Source organism: Podarcis pityusensis (assembly GCF_964106645.2).
Source record: "Podarcis pityusensis genome assembly, chromosome: 2".
In the NCBI taxonomy this organism is placed as follows: Eukaryota; Metazoa; Chordata; class Lepidosauria; order Squamata; family Lacertidae; genus Podarcis; species Podarcis pityusensis.
Window position 1 is genome coordinate 94927443 of NC_138029.1, and position 23519 is coordinate 94950961.

Here is a 23519-nt window from a genome sequence, read left to right on the forward strand (position 1 = left end):
CTAAACATTAAGTAATTATCTTATTTTTCATAAGCATTTTGTTTAAATTACTTTTTTTTGACTACCTAATGTGAGTTCTTATACTTTTTAAGTTTTTCCAAAGTTTTTTTTTTAAATGGATAGGTGTTTGAGGAAAGATTAATATAGGTTTTGATGTTTTGTTAAGAAAACCTGCCATAAAGTCTATGATACGTGTGAAACGCTGTTAGTTTTGATATGTAATTTAGTTTTTAAGTAACAAATTGTAAGGCTGGTTATGATCTCTCACAATAAAATTTGTTTTTTTCATTATTTTTTTGTAAATAATTACCATTCTCATACAATTTACGCTTTGTATCAAAGTGCCCCGTCCAATGTATCAAACTGCCCCGTAGGTGGGGTAGAATGATACAAAACCTATTTTTTTACTGAAGTCATTATATTCTCATTATCTTCTAGCTTTAATGGTTCTTTTGATTGCTATTATAATATTGATTAATTATGCCATGCTTCAAGCCAAACATTTTATTATTTGACTCATTTTTGTTACATAAAATACGAGATTGAACTTTTCTGTATTAATCTGCTCCACTTCCCCCTAAGTGGTGTCAGGAACTCATGGTCCTCAAATCCAGCAGCGCCACTCAACATGGCCAATTATCAGGGATGACAGGAGTTATGATCCAGCAATATCTGACATCTTGTTAACAGCAGTCTCTGAGAATCACAGGTGAGGAGGGTGCTGTTGTGCAACGCACAGGCTCCCTAAAGTCATCTGATTGGCCAACAGGATGCTGGGATAGATGGGCCATTGGTTTGATACACCAGACTCATATTATATTCTTGGAAGAGGATTTGAAAATGTACAGCTCAGATATTTAATGCCTTTTCCTTGTCACCAAGGAACCTGAAATTATAGACAGGGTGAGCCCTACTGTGAAGCAGATTCAGTCAGCTGCCTCACAGGGAAGATGCTTATGGGGAGCAGTGACATATAATAGTAGAATCTTAGAGCTGGAAGGGACCTGCAATGCAGGTGTCACGGTCCGGTTCACGGGCGATCGAAGTCCTGGCAGGTGACGTCAGGACCGGGGCAAGATGGCGAGGTGGGAGCAGGAACGGGGGTCCAGAAGCCAGGAGTCAGGAAGCCAAGAGCCTGAGGGTCAGAGAGCCGGGAGTCAAGAAGCCAAGGGTCCGAGGGTCAGGAAGCAAGGAGTCAAGAAGTCAAGGATCAAGAAGCAAGGGGTCACGAAGTCAGGGGTCCAAGGATCAAGAAGCAAGGAGTCAAGAAGTCAAGGGTCCGAGGATCAAGAAGCAAGGAGTCAAGAAGTCAAGGGTCCAAGGATCAAGAAGCAAGGGGTCACGAAGTCAGGGGTCCAAGGATCAAGAAGCAAGGAGTCAAGAAGTCAAGGGTCCGAGGATCAAGAAGCAAGGAGTCAAGAAGTCAAGGGTCCAAGGATCAAGAAGCAAGGAGTCAAGAAGTCAAGGGTCCGAGGATCAAGAAGCAAGGAGTCAAGAAGTCAAGGGTCTGAGGATCAAGAAGCAGGGAGTCAAGAAGCCGAGGTTCAAGGATCAGGAAGCAAGAAGCCAAACGCAGCAAGGCAGGAAGCGTGTTGCTGTGGCAAAGAGCCAAAGGGTCAAGTCGCAGGATTTAAATTGAATAAGGTAAAAACTAAGGTTTTAGAGAAAAACTTAACACCAATAGAGAGAGAGAGGTTTCAGAATGAGACAGGTTTAACAGTGGTTAAGAAAGTTAAATACTTGCGGATCAACTTGACAGCAAAAAATGGGAACTTATTTAAAGATAATTATGAAAAATGTTGGGCTGAAGTGAAAAAAGATTTAGAAATTTGGTCAAATTTGAAGCTTTCACTGCTGGGCCGTATTGCTGCGGTTAAAATGAATGTATTGCCTAGAATGTTGTTTTTGTTTCAAACATTGCAAATTGTGGACAAAATGGACTGTTTCAAGAGGTGGCAGAGAGATATTTCTAGATTTGTCTGGCAGGGCAAGAAGCCCAGAATAAAATTTAAAATACTAACAGATGCAAAGGAAAGAGGTGGATTTGCCCTGCCAGACCTCAAACTTTATTATGAATCAGCAGCTTTTTGCTGGTTGAAAGAATGGCTGCTTCTTGAAAACACTGACATTTTGGATTTGGAAGGTTTTAACAATGTATTTGGATGGCATGCATATCTGTGGTATGATAAGGTCAAAGCACACAAAGCATTTAAAAACCATATTGTCAGGAAAGCATTGTTTAATGTTTGGATAAGATATAAGGATTTATTGGAAAATAAAACCCCAAGGTGGCTGTCACCGATGGAAGCGAAAGCTTTGAAAAAGCTCAATATGGAGGTCAAATGGCCGAAATATTGGGAAATTTTGGAACAAGATGGAGATAGATTGAAACTGCAGAGTTTTGAAAAACTAAAAAACAAAGTGAGAGACTGGCTTCATTATTACCAGATAATGGAGGCATACAATTTGGACAAGAAAATCGGCTTCCAGGTGGAAAAATCAAAATTAGAAACAGAACTGTTAGAACCTAAAACTAAAATTTTGTCAAAGATGTATAACTTGCTGTTGAAATGGAATACTCAGGATGAAACGGTGAAATCTGCTATGATTAAATGGGCACAAGACGTTGGACATAATATTATGTTTGCTGACTGGGAACAGTTGTGGACCACAGGTATGAAATTTACAGCATGTAATGCCTTAAGAGAAAATATTATGAAAATGATATACAGGTGGTACATAACCCCAGTCAAGCTTGCAAAAATCTATCATGTGCCTGATAATAAATGTTGGAAATGTAAAGAAACTGAAGGTACATTTTTTCACCTTTGGTAGATGTGCCCAAAGATTAAGGCTTTCTGGGAGATGATATATAATGAACTAAAAAAGGTATTTAAATATACCTTCTTGAAGAAACCAGAGGCCTTCCTCCTGGGCATAGTCGGCCAATCGGTGTTAAAAAAGGATAGAACTTTCTTTATGTATGCTACAACAGCAGCAAGAATACTCATTGCAAAGCATTGGAAGACACAAGATTTACCCACACTGGAGGAATGGCAGATGAAATTAATGGACTATATGGAATTGGCAGAAATGACTGGCAGAATCCGTGACCAGGGAGAAGAGTCGGTGGAAGAAGATTGGAAGAAATTTAAAGACTATTTACAGAAATATTGCAAAATTAATGAATGTTAGAATGATGTTGGATTGAAGTTAAGTGGTTTCTAGCTCAACAGGTACAAAAGAAAAGGGAAAAATTGGTTTATAATATGTAAAAATTTAATGTTATAATATATCAAAATTTAATGTTATAATATATCAAGATTAAAGGTTAGGATTAAAAAGGAGGGAAAGGAATTGTTGGATTAACAAATTGAATTGGAATACAAAACAGGGAGGTATGAGGAGGTCCGGGAAACAAGTAAATGTATAACAAGTGATGAAAAGATGGAATTGTTTTTAACTGTTTTTTCTTTTTTGTACTTTGTATTCTTTCTTTTTATTGTTAATTTTTTTTATTAATGTGATTTTTCTTTTTTTGAAACTTAAATAAATATTATTTAAAAAAAAAAAAAGAGCCAAAGGGAAATGCTGACCTTATATCCCTTCCCAGCTCTTGCCACCAGGTGCTGTGAGTTACCAATTGGCCTCACCTGTGAGGCCGCGCCTTGCCTCTTCAGAACAAACTTAGGAAGGCCCCAGTCCTGCAAAGTCCTATTGGTCACAGGGCCTGGCTCCTGCACAAACACCTGACAGCAGGAATCTCAGCTAAAGCATCCATGACAGATGGCCATCCAACCTCTGCTTAGAAGCCTCTAAGGAAGGAGAAACCACCACCTCTCATGGGAGTCTGTTCCACTGCTGAACAGCTCTTGCTGTCAGAAAGTTTTCTGAATGTTTAGTCGGAATCTCCCTTCTGGCAACTTGAAGCCATTGGTCTGAGTCCTACCCTCCAGAGCAGGAGAAAACAAGCATGCTCCCTCCTCCATGTGGCAGCCTTTAAGATATTTGAAGATGCTGGATGTGATTCTCATGCCCTGCCTTACACACCCTTAAGTCAGCCTACTGTTCTTGGGCAGGGTTAAGGCCACTACCTCATCACAATTAAATCAGTGTAATAACCATTTCCAGAACCGTAACGGCAAAACATAAATAAAACAGCAGCATTACCAATGAACTTAACATTCAGTTATACATTTCTCGCTGATATTTTCCACGGAAGATAGACACTATCCTTCATTACTAGTTGAGAAACATCACAGGATTAAAGAGCTAAAGCCCAGGAAGCAGACGGTTATCTGATCAATTTCCTTATACCAAGACAGAATCAAATAATATAAAAATTGCTGTACCAAGTCAGACTAATGGTCACTCAAGCTCAAATATTGTGTTGCTTGAAGGATGCCAGTAATCCTTGGCACAAGAAGACTTCCGATTTGATCTCATTCTTTCTTTCTTAACAGGGACCTGCCAGGTGCATATGGGAAGTTTACTAGCCAGTTATACTTTTGAGAAAGTCCCCCATGATATTCTTGTGGAGAAGCTGGTAAAATGCGGACTGGACAAGGTTACTGTTAGGTGGATTTGTAGCTGGTTGACTGACCAAACCCAAAGAGCAACTCACTAATGGTTCTTCATCATCCTGGGAAAAAGAGACATGTGGGGTGCCCCAGAGTTATGTCCTGGGCCCATTGTTGTTCAACGTTTTTGTAAAAGACTTGCATGGAGAAAATTAGGGGATGCCCATCAACTCCTAACCATAAAATTCAATGATTCTATGACAAAGGCAGTGTGTCCTAGCATCTGCATTCATAGTTAAAGGTAAAGGTAAAGGCCCCCCTAACCGTTAGGTCCAGTCGCAAATGACTCTGGGGTTGCGGTGCTCATCTCGCTTTACTGGCCGAGGAAGCCGGCGTACAGCTTCCGGGTCATGTGGCCAGCATGACTAAGCCGCTTCTGCCGAACCAGAGCAGCTCACGGAAATGCCATTTACCTTCTACTTGCACTTTGAGGTGCTTTCAAACTGCTAGGTTGGCAGGAGCAGGGACCGAGCAACAGGTGCTCACCCCATCGCGGAGATTCGAACTGCCGACCTTCTGATCGGCAAGTCCTAGGCTCTGTGGTTTAGCTTCAGGGGCACATTCATAGTTACAGTGCCCTAAACTTTGAACTTTATCTACCTGGGGTGATAACTTTTCTTGATCTATTAACTGTGACTTTTGGATGAAGGAGCTGCATACAACTAAATCATAGTCCTGGCAGAAGCTAGTGCAATGAATTCTGGTAGTACAACATGATTTGACTTCTCTCATTTCCCCAGGCAACCCTGCAACTTCCTCAAATCTGCTCCAGAGGCTCAGGAGAATATTCCATGGAGAGGGCAGGTGATAATAGTTCTGCAAGGAAGGAGAAATGCTTGTGATGATGGAATGATCTCATTACCAGTACTTTGCATACAAGCCACAAAACAGTGTTTCCCACAAAACTGACAAATGGAACTGTTTGTTGAACATATCCAACATCAGAAATAAGCTCATTCTCTGCACCACCCTTAAGATGTTAAGATCTTCCATTTAGGGCTTTACTCCTTAGATAAATCTTCCATTAGAGGAAAGATGAAACTGGCAGGTGGTTTTTCAGTGCTGGAGTGCCAGTTACTGAACTCTTTCAAAGGTGCTTGTTTAAATTTTCTGAAAGGAACACCCTTGATGCCTGTTGTGTCATCTTTTAGATGCCAGGCAAAAATACTACTTGTAATTTTACTGCACAGTGTACTTTGTTATTTTAAAGAGTATTTCATGCTTTTCTGAATTTATAATAATAATAATTTATTATTTGTATCCCGCCCATCTGGCTGGGTTTCCCCAGCCACTCTGGGCAGCTTCCACAGAAACCAAAAATACAGTAAAATCATACATTAAAAACTTCCCTGAACAGGGCTGCCTTAAGATGTCTTCTGAATGTCAGGTAGTTGTTTATCGCTTTGACATCTGATGGGAGGGCATTCCACAGGGCGGGCGCCACTACCGAGAAGGCCCTCTGCCTGGTTCCCTGTAGCTTTGCTTCTCGCAATGAGGGAACCGCCAGAAGGCCCTCGGCGCTGGATCTCAGCGTCCGGGCAGAACGATGGGGGTGGAGACGCTCCTTCAGGTATACTGGGCCTAGGCCATTTAGGGCTTTAAAGGTCAACACCATCACTTTGAATTGTGCTCGAAAACGTATTGGGAGCCAATGTAGGTCTTTCAAGACCAGTGTTATGTGGTCTCAGCAGCCGCCCCCAGTCACCAGTCTAGCTGCCGCATTCTGGATTAGTTGTAGTTTCCGGGTCACCTTCAAAGGTAGCCCCACGTAGAGCGCATTGCAGTAGTCCAAGCGGGAGATAACCAGAGCATGCACCACTCTGGCGAGACGGTCCGCGGGCAGGTAGGGTCTCAGCCTGCGTACCAGGTGGAGTTGGTAGACAGCTGCCCTGGATACAGAATTGACCTGTGCCTCCATGGACAGCTGTGAGTCCAAAATGACTCCCAGGCTGCACACCTGGTCCCTCAGGGGCACAGTTACCCCATTCAGGACCAGGGAGTCCTCCACACCAGCCCGTCCCCTGTCCCCCAAAAACAGTACTTCTGTCTTGTCAGGATTCAACCTCAATCCATTAGCCGCCATCCATCCTCCAACCGCCTCCAGGCACTCACACAGGACCTTCACCGCCTTCACTGGTTCTGATTTGAAAGAGAGGTAGAGCTGGGTATCACCTGCATATTGATGGACACCCAGCCCAAACCCCCTGATGATCTCTCCCAGCGGCTTCATATAGATGTTAAAAAGCATGGGGGAGAGGACGAAACCCTGAGGCACCCCACAAGTGAGGGTCCAGGGGTCTGAACACTCATCCCCCACCACCACCTTCTGAACATGGCCCAGGAGGAAGGAGCGAAACCACTGTATAACAGTGCCCCCAGCTCCCAGCCCCTCTAGACGGTCCAGAAGGATGTTATGGTCGATTGTATCAAAGGCCGCTGAGAGATCCAGCAGAACTAGGAAACAGCTCTCACCTTTGTCCCTAGCTCGCCAGAGATCATCAACCAGCGCGACCAAGGCAGTTTCAGTCCCATGATGAGGCCTGAATCCCGATTGGAAGGGATCCAAATGGTCCGCATCCTCCAGGCATGCCTGGAGTTGTTCAGCAACCACTCACTCAATCACCTTGCCCAAGAATGGAAGATTTGAGACTGGGCAATAGTTGGCCATACTGGCCGGGTCTAAAGATGGTTTTTTAAGAAGCGGATTAATGACCGCCTCTTTCAGCGGATCTGGGAATGTTCCCTCACAGAGGGAAGCATTCACCACCCCGCAGAGCCCATTGCCCAGCCCTTCCCGGCTTGCTTTTATAAGCCAGGATGGGCAAGGATCAAGGAGACAGGTGGTTGGTTTCACGCGTCCAAGCAGCCTGTTCACATCCTCGGAGGTAATGGATTGAAATTGATTCCATGCAACTTGACCAGACGGGGCTCTAGCACTCTCCCGCCCCAGCCCTGCTCCCACGGTGGTGTCTAGCTCCTTCCAAATATGTGTGATTTTATCTGCAAAAAAACTTTGCAAAATCATTGCAGGAGATCTTGGGGTCTTTACAAGGCCCCGGTGGTAAAGGTGGTTCCGTTAAATTGCGGACCACCTGAGTCTCCTGCTACTATTTTCTGCAGATGCAATAGAGGCGGTGAAGAAAGTCTTCTTCGCCGTCGCTATCGCCACTTGGTAGGCTCGACGTTGAGCTCTAACCTGTGTCCGGTCAGATTCGGAATAAGTTTTCTGCCACCGACGCTCTAGCCGTCTCAGCGATTGTTTCATCGCCCTCAGCTCCGAAGAAAACCACGGGGCTGTCCGGGCTCCATGCAATCGGAGAGGGCGCTTCGGAGCCAGACAGTCGATAGCTCGGGTTAACTCCGCATTCCAGCGGGCCACCAGGGAATCAGCTGAAAGGCCATCAACATGGGATAAAGCATCCCCTACCACTCTCTGGAAACCATTTGGATCCATGAAGTGGCGGGGGCGGACCATCCGAATTGGTCCCACCTCCCTGCAGAGGGGAAGGGTCGTGTAGAAGTCCAGTTGCACCAGGAAGTGATCTGACCATGGCACTTCTTTTGTTTCACTTTTACTTAGTGTCAGATCACTCACATCACTAGAGGTGAACACCAGGTCTAAGGCATGTCCATGACTATGAGTTGGGCCAAACCTATTCAGGGACAGCCCCATGGAGGCCATGCTTTCCACAAAGTCCCGAGCGGCCCCTTGTAAGGTCGTGTCGGCATGGATGTTAAAATCCCCTAGGACAACCAAGCTAGGTGTCTCCAGGAGAACATCCGCCATGACCTGAAGCAGCTCGGACAGGGAATCCTTTGTGCAGCGGGGAGGTCGGTACACCAGTAGGAATCCTGTACTGCCCCTATTGCCCAACTTCCAGAACATGCACTCAGAAAACTGGGTCTTCCGAATAGGATGCTTGGTGCAAGCTAATGACTTCCTAAAAATCACTGCAACCCCCCTCCCCGCCCACATGACCTGGGTTGCTGTGCGTAAGAGAAACCTGGTGGGCAAGCAGCGGCAAGGACAGGCCCATCTGCTTCTTCCAACCAGGTCTCTGTCACACATGCCAGGTCAAATCCTCCATCCACAATCAGGTCGTGGATGGCAGTGGTTTTATTCATCATTGACCTGGCATTACACAGCAACACCTTCAGGTCATGTGGGTTTCCCCTGTTGATTCCAGTATCCATCCGGTCAAGGCCAGACCCGGAGGCAAGGATAGTCTTCAAACAACGACTAAACCTGCCTCCTCAGTAATGACATGGTCTGGTCTTAGCGTAACTCCTCCTCCTTTTTTTTTTTTTTTTGAAATCATATTTATTAAAGTTTCCAAAGATATAGAAATACAAAGAAAAAAGAAAAGAAAAAAAAGAAAAAAAAATATTTAAAACCTTACTTTCATTACCTACTTTCTTGGACTCCCCCCCTCCCCCCCCCCGACTGTATTCCCCTTTCCTTAATTTGGTTCTACAAGCTCTCACTCCCAATTTGAAGCTTAATTTGTTTAACCCACTATTCAAATTGAATTGTACAAATCTTACACCGTCCCACATCATTAACAAGAAAAGAAAAAAGATTTTCCCCAAGATCCACCCCAGTTCCTTCCACGAATTCCCTTTTTTTAAACACGTCCAATCAAAATAAAATGACATGCGTAAGTTATATAAAGAAATAGAAAATAAGAGATATATTAAAAAAAATTCAAAAGATTGTTACACAGCCTTTGGATTCCAAATCTCCCCCCCCCCCTTCCCCGGTTTGAATTCCCCATGTCCATCAGTCTATACATTATCAGCCTGGAAGTCTCAATTCATGGCCAAATTTCTCCCCAATTCCATCTTGCCGGTTTTCTTTTAATTTATTAATTTTAATGATATTTAACTTCAAGTGTCCAATCTAACAAAGGCCTTTAATTTCCTTGATCTTTACCACTCCTCCCATTGTTCTTTCCGTGTCGTAATCAGTCCTTTGTTCTTCTTATTCCTCACTTTCTCAGGTTTCTTGTCCTGTTCAGCTGCTAAAACTTTCTTATTCAGAAATCTGGTATCTCTACAGAGGTTTGTTATTCAGGAACAAAAACTTACGTCCAGTCCCTTCCTTTCTTCAATAGAAAATTCTATTGTCTCCTTTAATGTAAATACCTCTGTAGACAAAATACTATTTCAGTTTTGCAGCTTTCCCAGAAGATAACAAGTCCTGTGCAAATCCCGGAGTATTTTTCCACTTACGACCGTTCTTGTAATGTCCCAATACCCCTCTAGGGGGATTATAATAACTTTGTATCCTCTGATCCAAAAGTCAAATTGTTGTTCCTTATTTTCCAACAGTTTGTATCCATATTATAGCAAAATGTAACAAAATTAACCAGCAAAGTCCTCGTAACAAAGTCCTCTTTATATTCTCCAGCTTTGACAGCTACTTTGACAGCTGTCAAAGTCTCCGTCTCTCTTCACCAGGCTCCGCGGATCGCCCCGGTTCCCAGGGGGGGGTTGCATTTTCCTTCTCCCCCTCCACTCTTCTCCTCCAGCACAGTTCTTATAATTTCCCATCGTGGAATTAATGATTTTTATCAGAAATATACTTCCCTTTGGACCTTGGTTGCTCAGTCCTTGTTTTGGAATGCTTACAGTAGGGGGGGGGATTGACTTCCTTTTTAAATCGCCCCCGCTCGTGCCAAATCCGAAATTTTGAACCCGGTTTCCCAATTACTCACGGGTTGTTGTTAATAGTCCAAATTTTCAATGGAAGAAGTCAGCGCTCTCCGTCGAATGGCATGCGGCTGCGCTCGGCAGGGAAAGCAGAAGACTCAAAGCACCACGCCGCTCCCCGGCACCCGATCCGAAGCCTTTAAAAAGGCTCCTTCACGAGTCGGGAGGGCGCTAATGGTGCAAGCCGAGTCACCCATGTCCACGGACTCCGTGCCCGTGGTTTTTAAGGGTCCCCGCGTCGCCGGCGCGGTAGGACCCAGCCCCTGCCGAGCAGACTCCCTCCGGAGCTCGGAGGAAGTCCGCCATTCGGCGATGGCGCCAACCCGGAAGTCTCCTCCTCCTGCCCATGATCACCGAGATCGGATGTCCCAGTGCTTCCCCCCCTGTGAAACTTGTCCCAGCCATCGTGTTGGCTGGAGCCCCACTCCCAGGCAGTCCTGATCCCGCCCCTTAAAAACAAAACACAATCTATACAGAACCAATAAAACAACAAAAAACAAAAACAGAACAATGATACTAAAATTAATCCCCAACCAAATATTCATCCCACTCACCCACCCCCAACAAAGCAAAAAAGGAAAAAAAGAAATAAAAATTTAAAATGCCACCGACTGCTTGAGGACATTTTAAACACATTAACCACTTGGAACCGGGAAACAATGGCAGAACAACTTCCCACACTTCCCCAAAAGTTTGTTCCAAGTAAGGGCCTGGGCCACGCCCCCTGGGCCAGTTGGAAAGGCCTTGGAAGGGAGCAGGCCCTACAGTCCTCACCCAACCAATGGTCCAAGGCCTCACCGCAGCAGGAGTCCCTTTATAGCCGGGAGAGAGGGCCTGGGCCACGGCCCCTGGGCCAGTTGGAAAAGGCCCTGGAAGGGAGCAGGTCCTGCAGTCCTCACCCAGCCGATGGACCAAGGCCTCACCGCAGCAGGAGTCCCTTTATAGCTGGAGAAGTGAGGGCCTGGGCCACGCCCCCTGGGCCAGTTGGAAAAGGCCCTGGAAGGGAGCAGGCCCTGCAGTCCTCACTCAGCCGATGGTCCCTTGCTTTCATAATTCTTTCATTGACTTGTAGAGTTCAAAGGGACCCTGAGGGCCATCTAGTCCAGCCCTCCGGCAATGCAGAAATCTCAGCTAAAGCAGCCGTGACAAATGGCCATTCAACCTCTGCTTCAAAATCTCCAAGGAAGGAAAGTCCACCACCTTCCACGGGAGTCCGTTCCACTTTTGAACAGCTCTTACCATCAGAAAGTTATTTCTGATGTTAGTCAGAGTCTCCTATCATGAAACTTGAAGATATTGGTTCAGGTCCTACCTTCTGGGGTAGGGAAAAACAGAGCTTGCTCCACCTGGACACAGTACACCAGGTGTCATCTGACCAAGGCAGAATAGAGTGGTACTATGCTTTCCCTTCATTAGGACACTATAACTATGTTGATTCAGCCTAGAATAGCAATAGCCTTTTTTGCTGGTGCATCACACTGTTGACTCATGCTTTTGGTCTACTAAGACCAGTTCTCTAATATGCTAATGACATGCCAAGAAGAGGTAGTGGGAAGGGGCAAAGAAAGCACATTGTCAGATCTCCAAGGGAGTATTTATTAAGGCTCTGTAAAACTAATCATGTCAAGAATTGCAGAACAAGATGAGCTCCTAAGAAGACAAACCAGAGAGGAATTTTGTCCTAATTCCACATGGGGAATCATCACCTCCCAAACACATTAGATGCACACTGTTTTCTCTTGCTCAGTATAGTTTGGACTGAAAATGTTTGATTTCCCACTGTCTACTGAATTCCTTTTAATTTCCTTTTAAAATATCCTTTCTAACACTTAAAGATCAGAACACCTGCAGCTGTTGATGGCATACACAAAGATCATCCTCACTCAACTCAGTCCTTAGCAATTGGTGGCTTTCACTTCCCAGCTCAGCCCACAACAGCATCAGGAAAAGTCAACAGAAGCTCACAAAATGCAGTAGCTGTGCCAGAGTTAAATGGCCTTTGGAATAAGTAACTGTAGCTGACATCTTAATGACAAGGTGCTTAGACCAGTGGTTTGTGCAGATTAGTCCTTTTAAGATGCATGCATTTCTGTTAAGAAATAAAACACAGTGATATATTTATCAATTGACTTCTACAGAGTAATAATTGAATACTTCACCTGCAAAGCAGCTCAGAAGTAGTAGCAGAAATACGAGTTTCCATAGCAACATCATCTCCACGTTCCAAGGTCAGAAATTCTTCCCATCCAATCATCAGAGAAACTATGTAGATCTTCCTGTCACTACTTTATAGCCTGTAAAATAGTAAAATAGTAAGATAGGTTGGTGGTATACATGCCAAACAAATATGTAGACTTGTTTTATTTAAATCCACCTTAAGGCCCTAATATTCTATTTGTCCTCCTTTTTTTGTGTGCTGTGGGACAATGAGTTCTTTCCTTGGAGGAAAAGATGTCATGATTGTTTGTCCCAACTTACATCTTTTTATAGTTACATTGCTTTTCACACGGCTTATAAAAGCTCTGATTGCTTTCAAGAAGAAAAGCTAAACCCCCATCAGTTCATTGGAATTTCATAAGCTACACTCCTACACCACCAGCCTAGTGGGGCTTTATGGAATCGCAGGGCCACTTCTGCATCTGCAGCCTTCCTGTGCACAGTGGATGGGTGGGAATTGGAAAACAGGTAGATCAGGCCCAGCTGGGGGCCTATGCAATCACATGATGACAGTGGGGCTGGCTCTGGATCCAATGGGTCCTGGACTAGTGAAGCTCCACCCTTCGCTGCCCCAGAAATCTATACCCCAGAGCTTTTTGCAAACAGCATTTGTAATATCAGTTCCAAGAACATAGCTAGGATAACTTCCTAAGCTACAAACCAGCATGAAAAAGGCCTCCGGAGATATAAGGAGAAAAACCAAATTCATTGCCTAAAAATAAGAGCTAGTATCAAAATGAATCATTTATTAAACTAGGAAAAAAATTGAGAAGGGAAAAGAGGTTCTGAGAACGAATGGTATTTTAACTTCAGTTAGGAACTCTGAAATGGAAAACGCAAAAATAAGAATCAGCTTAACCATTGGCGGTCACAATTCCATGAGAAACTTCCCACCAATGCCAACAATGCAGTTCTTCAGAGCTACAAAAATTGGGGAAATGCTGAAACTGAACTATGGTACTTACTCGGTACATTCCTCATGTGGATGGGAGAAATGGTTTCAATGCAATGTGTCAAAACCCAATTGAAATCCAATATGTTTCGAATATTTACAGATGAAGGAATGTTAGAGTGAGCTTGCTTGATGAAATCAAAGTTGATATAGTCTATTTGAAAAGGGGACCATTTAGGTGTTCCATCTAGGAGGTCCCATGTCAGGGGCTTTGCCCAAATATTAAATGTCATAACTAGAGGTGACTCTTTTCCCCGAAAGCCTGGAAAAGCAATGGAACTTCCACAGTCCAACTTTCTGCATCATGGACACCTTGGCCTGCCTTGTGTGGAAATGCTGGCCTCTGTTATATATGCCCAAGTTTTAAATGCCGCAAAAAATTGTAAGTTTCCTAGAATCATAGAATCATAGAATCATAGAGTTGGAAGAGACCACAAGGGCCATCGAGTCCAACCCCCTGCCAAGCAGGAAACACCATCAGAGCACTCCTGACATATGGTTGTCAAGCCTCTGCTTAAAGACCTCCAAAGAAGGAGACTCCACCACACTCCTTGGCAGCAAATTCCACTGTCGAACAGCTCTTACTGTCAGGAAGTTCTTCCTAATGTTTAGGTGGAATCTTCTTTCTTGTAGTTTGGATCCATTGCTCCGTGTCCGCTTCTCTGGAGCAGCAGAAAACAACCTTTCTCCCTCCTCTATGTGACATCCTTTTATATATTTCAACATGGCTATCATATCACCCCTTAACCTCCTCTTCTCCAGGCTAAACATGCCCAGCTCCCTTTCAAACTCTTCTAGTAATTAATTTCCACTTGGGCCAGGTATATTGCAATACATTGACTTTTGACAGCACAATGATGAACAACAAAATTCTGTATGCATCTTTACTCTGAAGTTATTCCCATTTCATTTCAAGAGGTAATCAAGTTTAGGATTGCAGACTATGTGGACATCTTTACCTATGCAGATGTATAAGCAATGGAGGTTTTGTGGTAGTGGAAAGCACTTCCACTCACATTCAGGGAGCCCCGTTTTTGCTGAACCCCACCTACTGCAGCTTGTTATTTCTTCTGAAAGCTTTTCCTGAGGGTTGGGACAATATGGAATAAGGAGTGAACTGCTGAACTAGATGGGGGCAGAGGAACTGGCAGAATCAAATGTCCCTGTCTTGTGTGTGTTGAAGTACTTTTCATCATTGCAAAGCAATGGTTGAATGCCCCTATCAGATAGAAGTGCTATCCTTAAGTAAGCAACATGTTTCCCAAGGGTTTATATAACAAGTTGCTCTAATTTCCTTTGACATTTCAGCCACTGTATGATTAAGTGAATCAAGAAAGGTGTCAACTTGGCCTTTACTCCCAAAGGGCAAACTAATAATTTACTGTTGGGAGTAAATTTGTACAAGGCTGCAACGAGGAAGTTTTGATCACACAAACCTATCAAACGATAAAACTATTTTGGATTGACTCTTGGTGCACATGGAAAATCCTCATTAAGGAGGATGAATCCATTAATCTTCTCTTGATTCAAATTCATTTGGCCACAAAGCAAGATAAAGGCTGCAATCCTATATCATACCAGGAAGTAGATCCCATTGAAGACAATGGGATTACTTCTGTGCAACTTTACACATGATTGTGTTCTAAGACTGGCAAAAGAGCTATTGGGTGGTCAGATTTTGGGGAGTGGCTGAGATGAAGAACCCAAAACCAAAAGTGATTGTTTAGTTCAATGTAATACAACAAGAAAATAAATGCAGTACTGTGCCAGAGAGTAAGTGTATTCAGTTGAATGCATTTCATCAGTGCAAGGATTTCTGCTTTCACAGTAGGACTTGCCCCTCTCCTGCCCCCATACATGTCCTGTGCCACCCCCAAAACTGTTGGGGAAGAGATTTAGGGAGCTTGCAGGGGAAGAGAAGGGAAGATTGTTCCATCACAAACAGAAATGCTTGTAAATTTACAATTTACTTAAGGGAACACTGTAAACACCTAAAAACTTGGGCAGGATTTGAGTAATGCTTGTAATGTACTAAAAACTAAGGTAAAAATGGATTATTTTAAGAAAAATGGAGAAATTATATGTTGAAGTTGAAAAAGTTTGAAAATGGGGACTTCCGGGGTGGCGCTACCGGCAATGGCGGACTCCCTCTGAACTGGGGGACTAGCTCCGCGGAAAACGGGTCTTCTCCGCTATGGCGAAGCGGGGACCCTCTTAAAAATCACAGGCAGATGAAGCCTGTGACCATGGGACTCGGCGGGCACCTTTAGCGCCCCCCCAACCCGCTAAGGAACCCACTAATGGGCTCCGAAGTGAAGAGGGGGAAGTGGCGTGGTGCTGTGAGTCAACTGCTATTTCCGTGGAGTGAAGCCGCATAGCCGTTGCCGGAGAGCGCTGCCTTTTTCTTGGGACAATTTGGACTTTAAAATAAGCACCCATGAGTACTTAGACTTTGAACAATTGGACATCAAATAAGGACTTGCAAGCAGGAAAGAATTGGACTTTAAAAATTTACTTTAATTTGGTACGGAACGGGAAGGTATAAACAGGAAGTCAGCCTTCCGTTCTTTTGTAAACAGAATAAAGCAAAGACAATTGAAATTAGAGTTCAGAAAATCGTTTTTTAAAGATTGGATTTCACCATTTAAAATTGTAGAACCCCCCTTCGACAGCAGGAGAAGGGGGGGATCTTTTTGGACTGTTTAAAGTGACTTTAAAGTGAAGTAACTTTCCTCCGTCCTGATCCTGGAGCGGGGTGTCAGGACTGACGTTTGAAGTTCATTGACCAAAGACAAGTGTTGTTGACAGATAGCTAAAAGAAGAGATACCTAGTGATTCCACTGTTCCCTTTCACATTTTAAAGGAATATATACGGACAAAGTATCTTAAAAAAGGAAACTTTGTTGCAAGAACAAATAGAAGTCTTCCCCCTAGGGGGAGTCTGTGAAACTGTAACTGTGAAGCTGTAACTAACTCCAGGGAGCCGGCAGCGGTTACAGATTACAACTGTGGGAACAGGCATCTGACCTTGCAGGACAATGTACTCAGAAGCCTTGTTGTGTGCTCTCTATAAAACAAATGCCCTACTGGAACAATTACACGAGAAGGTGAATTGGATGGCGACTTCGACTAAAAATTTTGAACAGGCAGTGGGAAATTTTGAACAGACAGTGGGAAAATATGTGGAGCCCACTCAGGAATTAAATCAGGAGAGTGTCTTGACAGAACAGGAGTTTTTGACATTAAACCAGGAGTGTGTTTTGACAGAACAGGCCCAACAGGAATGTGATTTTTCGGATTTGACAAATGAACTTGGAAAAAGCCAGATTTGGAAAGGAAAAGTTTGGCTTGGTTTGGAAATGGGGGGCTGGATTGACCCCCCTATGCTGGGACGTTTGGACTTTTCAAATATGGCAACGGGCCGTGAGATGTTTGGGACTGTGGGGGCTCTCAATTTTGGAGGGTCTTTGAAACATGCTTTTAAATACTACATGGAATTTAGTGTTGAACATGGAAAAGGGGCTGATTTGTCGAGAAGGGCTAAAAACATTGTCAAGCTGGAGTTACCACGAGCAGGAGACAAGGGAAAATACAGTTACAAATATGAAGAAGAGCCGCGGAAGGGACATGGAAGAGACTTGAGGGCCTCGGATATAAGGTTGCCAGGTTAATGGGCTAGATTGACGGGAATAAGGACTGACAAAACCCGGAACCAGGAGGAAGGGACGCTGGATGAAGATTGGATCTGTTTGTACCTCTTTTTTCAACCACTAGAACTGTTTTATAAAATTGATGAATGATAGAAGAATGTTGGAATGAAATTACTTGGCTTTAGCAAAGATGTTTAAAGAATTATGAAAGAATATTATGGTTATGAGAAGTTGGTAAGGATAAGATTTAAGTTTTAAGTTTTAAGGTTTATTTTATTATAGAAAGATAAGATCAAAATAGTTTAGGGTAATGCAATGACAGAATTTTATGAAACATGGAAAGGATTTGCTGGGATAATTAATAACTAGGATACAAAGAAAGGGAGGAGGAGGAGGTCTAAGAAAGAAGGCAATGACAGTTAAGGATTTGAAAATAATGAATTTGTTTTTAAATGTTTTTAAAGGTTTGTGATTTTTGTATTTTTCTTTTTTTCTGTCATTTTTTCTTATTTTGAATTTTTTCTCATATGGTGGGAAGGGGTTTGGTTTTTTTTTTCTTTTTCTACTTTGTCAACTATTTTTATTTTTTGTACTTTCTTCTGCTTCTATTTTATTTTTTTATTTTTTGTAACATTTTGAAAATTTCAATAAATATCCTTAAAAAGAAAAAGAAAAGAAAAAGTTTGAAAATGGAAACCATGGAAGGGTGGAGGGAAGTCTAAGGGTTCAGGGAATACTAAATGTTGATGGTTATGACTAATGTTTGAATTCAAATGTGTAGTGTAAAACTGAATAAAAAAAATAATAAAGGAAAGGAAAGGAAATGCTCGCACTGATGGAATGTTCATATAGCGCTGCATTGGATACAACCCATAGTGAGCATTTAAGGAAATGACCTGATTGTATCTTACTGAGGTCATTCAAAGTTACTGCAGGGAGTGGGATGACTGGGTGAAGAGAAAGAAGGACCGAAACATGCACAGAGCATGCAGAAGAAGGAGGTGGTAGAATCCTGAGGTATTAAAGTGAGTACTAATCACTTTGGCCTGCAGGTGAGGAATGCCACGGTTAATATTCTTGCACACAAAAATAAAGATCCCTGTTAATAAAAGCTAGCATAATGGAAAAAGGTCTGTCCCAATTTGTTCCTTGCTATATCAGTTTCATAGGAGTAACTTTTAATGCTGGGCCTCCGTCAAAATATGAGTGTATACCTCATGCTGAAGTGCTGTACAGTGGTACCTCAGGTTACATACGCTTCAGGTTACATAAGCTTCAGGTTACAGACTCCACTAACCCAGAAATATTACCTCAGGTTAAGAACTTTGCTTCAGGATGAGAGCAGAAATCGTGCTCCGGCGGCGCGGCGGCAGCAGGAGGCCCCATTAGCTAAAGTGGTGCTTCAGGTTAAGTACGGACCTCCAGAACGAATTAAGTACTTAACCTGAGGTACCACTGTATCACCTAGGTAGGAGATAAAGAAACATAGTGTCTTGGGGGTCTCCAGCATCATTCTCACCCATCCCATATTCCTCATAGCACCTTCACCCCAGTCATGGGTCATGGTTCACAGAGAAATAGGGTTCCAGAAATGTTCTCACATTGGGCATTTGACACCAATCAGGAACTAAAACTGAACAACCACCAAGTATCCATTCTACATCCTTATATTCAACCAATATCCAGTGAGCATCCACCACATATTCACAGAGGGGTGTTGTTGTTTTTTAAATTAATTTTTATTTGATTTTACATATCTTTGTCATCTTTACATTGTTCACATAACAAAAAACAAAAATAATGCTATCCTCATAATACCCCCCCCCCATGACTTCCTCTTCTGGGTTTTTTTTGCAGAAAAATTTCTTCTGCTTGTTTTGTTATTCTTAATTTGGAGTCTAGTTACAATGATTATTGTTTTCTTGTTGTTTTGAGATCATTGTTGTATTTTCTATATTTATTTTGTTTAATCAAAACCTGCTAAAGAGTCCATTTCACTACATTGTTTCTGCAGGTATAACATAAAGGATTCCCGATCTTTCTTAAAGTCTCTGTTGTCGTTATCTCGTAGTCTTCCAGCTAGTTTTGCCATTTCAGCGTATTTCATCAATTTTTCTTGCCTTTCTTCTTTTGTTGGTATTTCTTTGCTTTTCCATCTTTGGGCTAGCAGCTTTTTTACTATGCATTTCAGGTCAAGAGTTGCAAAAAGAGAAGAAAAAACATTTTATGTATGCAACAACAGCAGCTAGGATGCTGCTAGCCCAAAGACAGAGGGTGGTTTTCAGCAGATTTTTTTTTTTTTTGAATTTTTTAAATTTCCCCCTGTAGTTTGTACCAGAGCAATCAGTTTTTAAGGTGAACGCATTGACTTGGGAGGCTTTTATCTTTCATTCTGTATCATTGATCTAATACTCCGTGTATGTAAAACTAAGCCATTGTGCTGGGAACATCAAAATCCATAATGCAAAAATGTGCTGATACTATCGAACTGTCTATTTAAATTACAACTAAGCATGCACCTTTTGTGATAAAGACAATGCATGGTTCTGCCACTGTACAGCTGAATGTTTAAGCCACATGTTTTTAGTGTACTTGGTGTTGCTTTTAATTCATCCATTCTGACAAAGAAAAGGGCAGCACAGTCCTATTTTATGTCTACACGGAAATAGAGATGGGAGAGAAATGTGGCTCAGTTCACATTTTTTATGCAAACCTATGTAATCTGCACTTCCCAAAACAATGTGTGAGCTGAAAAGCAGCTTATCCTCTGCCATTCAAACATGTCTGAATTTTGCAAAGCTAACTCCAACAAAAACAAAAACAAAAGTACAGTATTGTATATACTCAAGGAAAGTTTGCACAAAGGACTAGTGCTAGGGAAAATAACATCCAAGATGAATTATGCTGCAATGCCTTGCTTGTAAAAAATACTTTAGAAAAAATTCCAGGCAAAAATGTACATATTATGAGAAATGTGTACCAAAATGTTGGTGAATTTGTGAGGCAGATGCTGAAATATGGGGAGTGAAGAAAGAGGAACAAAGAGGAACCACAATTGTCTATCCTTGCTCAGATGTTGAGTCTAGTGGAGCTTATGCCCAGGTATAAAATTGCAGCTTGTGACAAGAAAGAATAAAGATAGATGTTTTCTTAGGTATTATTGTAACTTTACTTATTAAATGCCAGCAGACCCAGAAACCTTTCTGACAAACATAAATACTTGTTAGTATTACAGCTGCTAATACTGTCTTTCATATGATAATTTACTGTCAAACTACACCAAGAATATTTTTTTTAACAAAAGACTGGTAATATTTATTGTATGAGAATGCCTGGTTTAAACTAGAGTGTCTTGCCTGTTTTTTTAATTCTGGTGAAGTATAAAGATAAATGGTGCTGTCAGATCCTTTGTTTTCTGGATATAACTATTGCTTAAATTAATTATTATTCTATAGCCATCTTAAGCAAATGGACAGGGAGACAACAAAATGAGTTAATGGGAGTAGAAATGCCTATCTTGTGTAGAACAGTTTAGATATTTACTTCTTAATGGAATAAAATGTATACAAACATATCTCTTTAAAAGCAGCTATTAAAGGTGTTGTTTTTTTGCTGTTATAGATGCTCCCCCCATGATCTTTTCAAATTAAACTCGTTCCCATATCAAATTTTCCTCTTAATGTGGCATTCCCGTTGTGAAATTTCCTTTTCTTCCTCTGATTGGATGGCACTCCCATGAGAGGGGACAATCTGCCTAATATTGCTGGGGCGAAACATTTTCCGAAACTGGTATTCATCCAAGGGAAATTTGGTGTAGCAGATATGCTATGGTTTGGATGGATGGGCAGATACCTCCTCTACTTTGAGCATTCAGTAAATCCCCAGCTTTAAAAAGTCTGCATGTATTTCCCCCATTTTGTGCGTGTGAGTGAGTGAGAGAGAGAGAGAAATTAAGGAGCCATTCTTCTTGGGGGTGTGTGGAAGGACTCTTGTCAGGCTGCAGTTGTGTGCATAGTGCAACAGTGTTAGCAATTTCACTCCTCCGATGCTGCAGTTGTAAATCGCATGCCTGTCTGGGACGAGTCTGGGAAAAGAAGACAGTCTTATCTCTTCAGATGCGGGTACCATTACACTGTACTTTCACTTTTCTTTCTTTCTGTTTGTTCTCTCGGAGCTGGGGAGAACGGACGACATTATGCTTTTGTCTGTACATAGTGTGTAAATAAATACAGTGGACGCTTGGGTTGCAAACGTGATCTGTGCGGGATGCACGTTTGCAACCCGCAGCATCCGCAACCCGCAGTGGCGCATCTGCGCACATGCAGGTTGAGAATCGACACTTCTGTGCATGAGCAAAGCGCGATTTAGCGCTTCTGTGCATGTGCGACCGCCGAAACCCGGAAGTTACCTGTTCCAGTACTTCCAGGTTTCGGCGGTCCATAACCTGAAAAAATGCAACCTGAAGCGTCTGTAACCCGATGTATGACTGTAGTAGATTAGCTCTACAATGTCTCATTCTTCTTGCTGTGTTATGCCAGAAGATTATTGTGCATGTACCAGCTGGTATATGTTGCTAGGAAGCGCACTGAAAGAGAAAGGAGATGCCTTTTCCAGAGCTGCACATACCGGAGGATGCTCAGAGTTTTGGGGGCTTGCAGGCACCCCGGGGCATTTTTCCAGTGTGTTGAGTTGCGAGTGGGGCTGTCTTTTTAGCCCCACCCCCTGACCTGCTTCTTTCAACAACCATGTTGTGTAGACCCCAGTGCAGACCTCTTGCGCACATGTATGGGCTTCACATCAGTGGGGCACTGGCGGAACCGGGTGTCCCAATCACATGCAGCCCCTTAGCCCACACCTTAGGCTCTTCTTACACACAGCTGTAGGCGTGGCGACTGAAAGAAGCAAATCTAGTAACATTGGCAACAGGGACCCTGTAGTAAAGTTAGTACTCCCCTAGTAGCTATTCTTTGGTCAAGTGGAGAGTGAGGCCTTGTGGGAAACCAGTAAGGAATATGAGAGCCGTCCTGTTGCTTTAATTTGTGGGCCCGCTGGCTCCAAGGGCGTGAGAGGACTTCTATGGGAAAGGAATTGTTGGGCTAAATTGAAAGTTAAACACCTGTGTTCGAAGCTGTGACCATACCCCTTGAAGTGCTATCTATCCTTGATTGCCTGAGAATGTACATCTGGCTAAGTTCTACCAGTCTCCATGGGAAGGGAGGAAACCCCTTGATCCGGGTTCTGAAGGCTTAATTGGGTTTTGAAGGTTTAATTGGCTCAGCTGCCATAAGTTAGAATTATTAGCCCACAAGCTAGTCATTGGAGAATTCAAATGTAATCAAAGGGTTCTGATTGGGTTTTGGGGTTTCTAAGTCCACGTGTAAATTATGGATAAAAGATCTTGTAACTGGGTTTGAAAGCGCGCGCTCTGCAATTTGCAAGAAATCGCCCGGCTGCTGATGTCCACCAAGCAGCCATCTTCTCGTCTTTTTGTGCTTTTGCATTGAAGATTTTCTGAGACCTTTGGATGCGGATTTCTGAAAAGACTCTAGCTATCCTATCTTTGCTTTAGCGTATAGAAGTAAGTACTAGCTAGCTATATTTTACAATGTTCTTATTTTTTCTGTACTTGTAATTCACAAAATATGTGCCTGCTTATTAGCATGTTCTTTATGATTTTAAATAAATTTTAAGAAAGAGACTTTCTTTTGTCTTGTGTGTGCCTGTCCGGGGGGAATGGCTAATTCCAACGCCTAGACTTCTTGGTCGCGCTATATCAAAGGATTTCTGCCTGCAAGTTTGTGGAAGCAACTTGTAGTTTGGAGTTAGCCGGTAACCAAGGAGAACAGCTGGCTCCCTTTGGCTGTGGCTTCGGGCAACCCTGGGACGAGGGAGTGGTGGCAGCCCTACCAGTTCTATTTTGTCCTGTTTCTGAAAAGTAAACGGGTTTGCCAGCCTTGCCCGAGAAACCTGATCTGGCCGGAGAGCCAAGACCGGTGAGGGAGGGGCAAGACGCTGGGCGTCCGTTTACTACAGACCCATTCCCAACTCACCATACCATTGGCCCAACTTGTGCATGGGGTTAATGCCAGGACCGGCCCACTCATGAGGCAGGCAGCTGCCTTGGGTAGCTGATTCCCACAGGGTGGTGCCTCCATATGAGCCCCTGCCACCACAATCTTGTGAGAGCTCTGCAAGATCTTGTTAGAAGCTGCTCACGCCACACGACCCTGGTAAGCAGGGGGGCAGGGCAGAGGGGGCATCTTCCTGTTTTGCCTCAGGTGGCAAAACAGGACAGGATACCCCTGGCTAATGCATAGGTTGGTTCCAAACTTCAATAATCTACAAAGAAAATGATGTGATACTGGAGGGAAGGAAAAGCTTTGCTTCAGTGCATGAATATAGGAAAAA

General features: G+C 43.0%; 1 protein-coding gene across 7 annotated transcripts in view; it reads right to left on the reverse strand.

Annotated features, from left to right (window-relative positions):
• The window catches only part of LOC308471562 (contactin-6-like), a 196329-nt gene that overhangs the window by 146400 nt on the left and 26410 nt on the right, over positions 1 to 23519 (reverse strand). For all 7 annotated transcript variants that reach the window (XR_013982996.1, XM_080995672.1, XM_080995671.1 and 4 more), the window contains exon 2: positions 12452 to 12586. Coding sequence is in view for 6 of the 7 variants with exons in the window: in XM_080995672.1 (XP_080851798.1) it covers positions 12452 to 12506 (55 nt within the window). In the remaining variant the exon portion in view is untranslated. The remainder of the gene's footprint in view (positions 1 to 12451; positions 12587 to 23519) is intronic.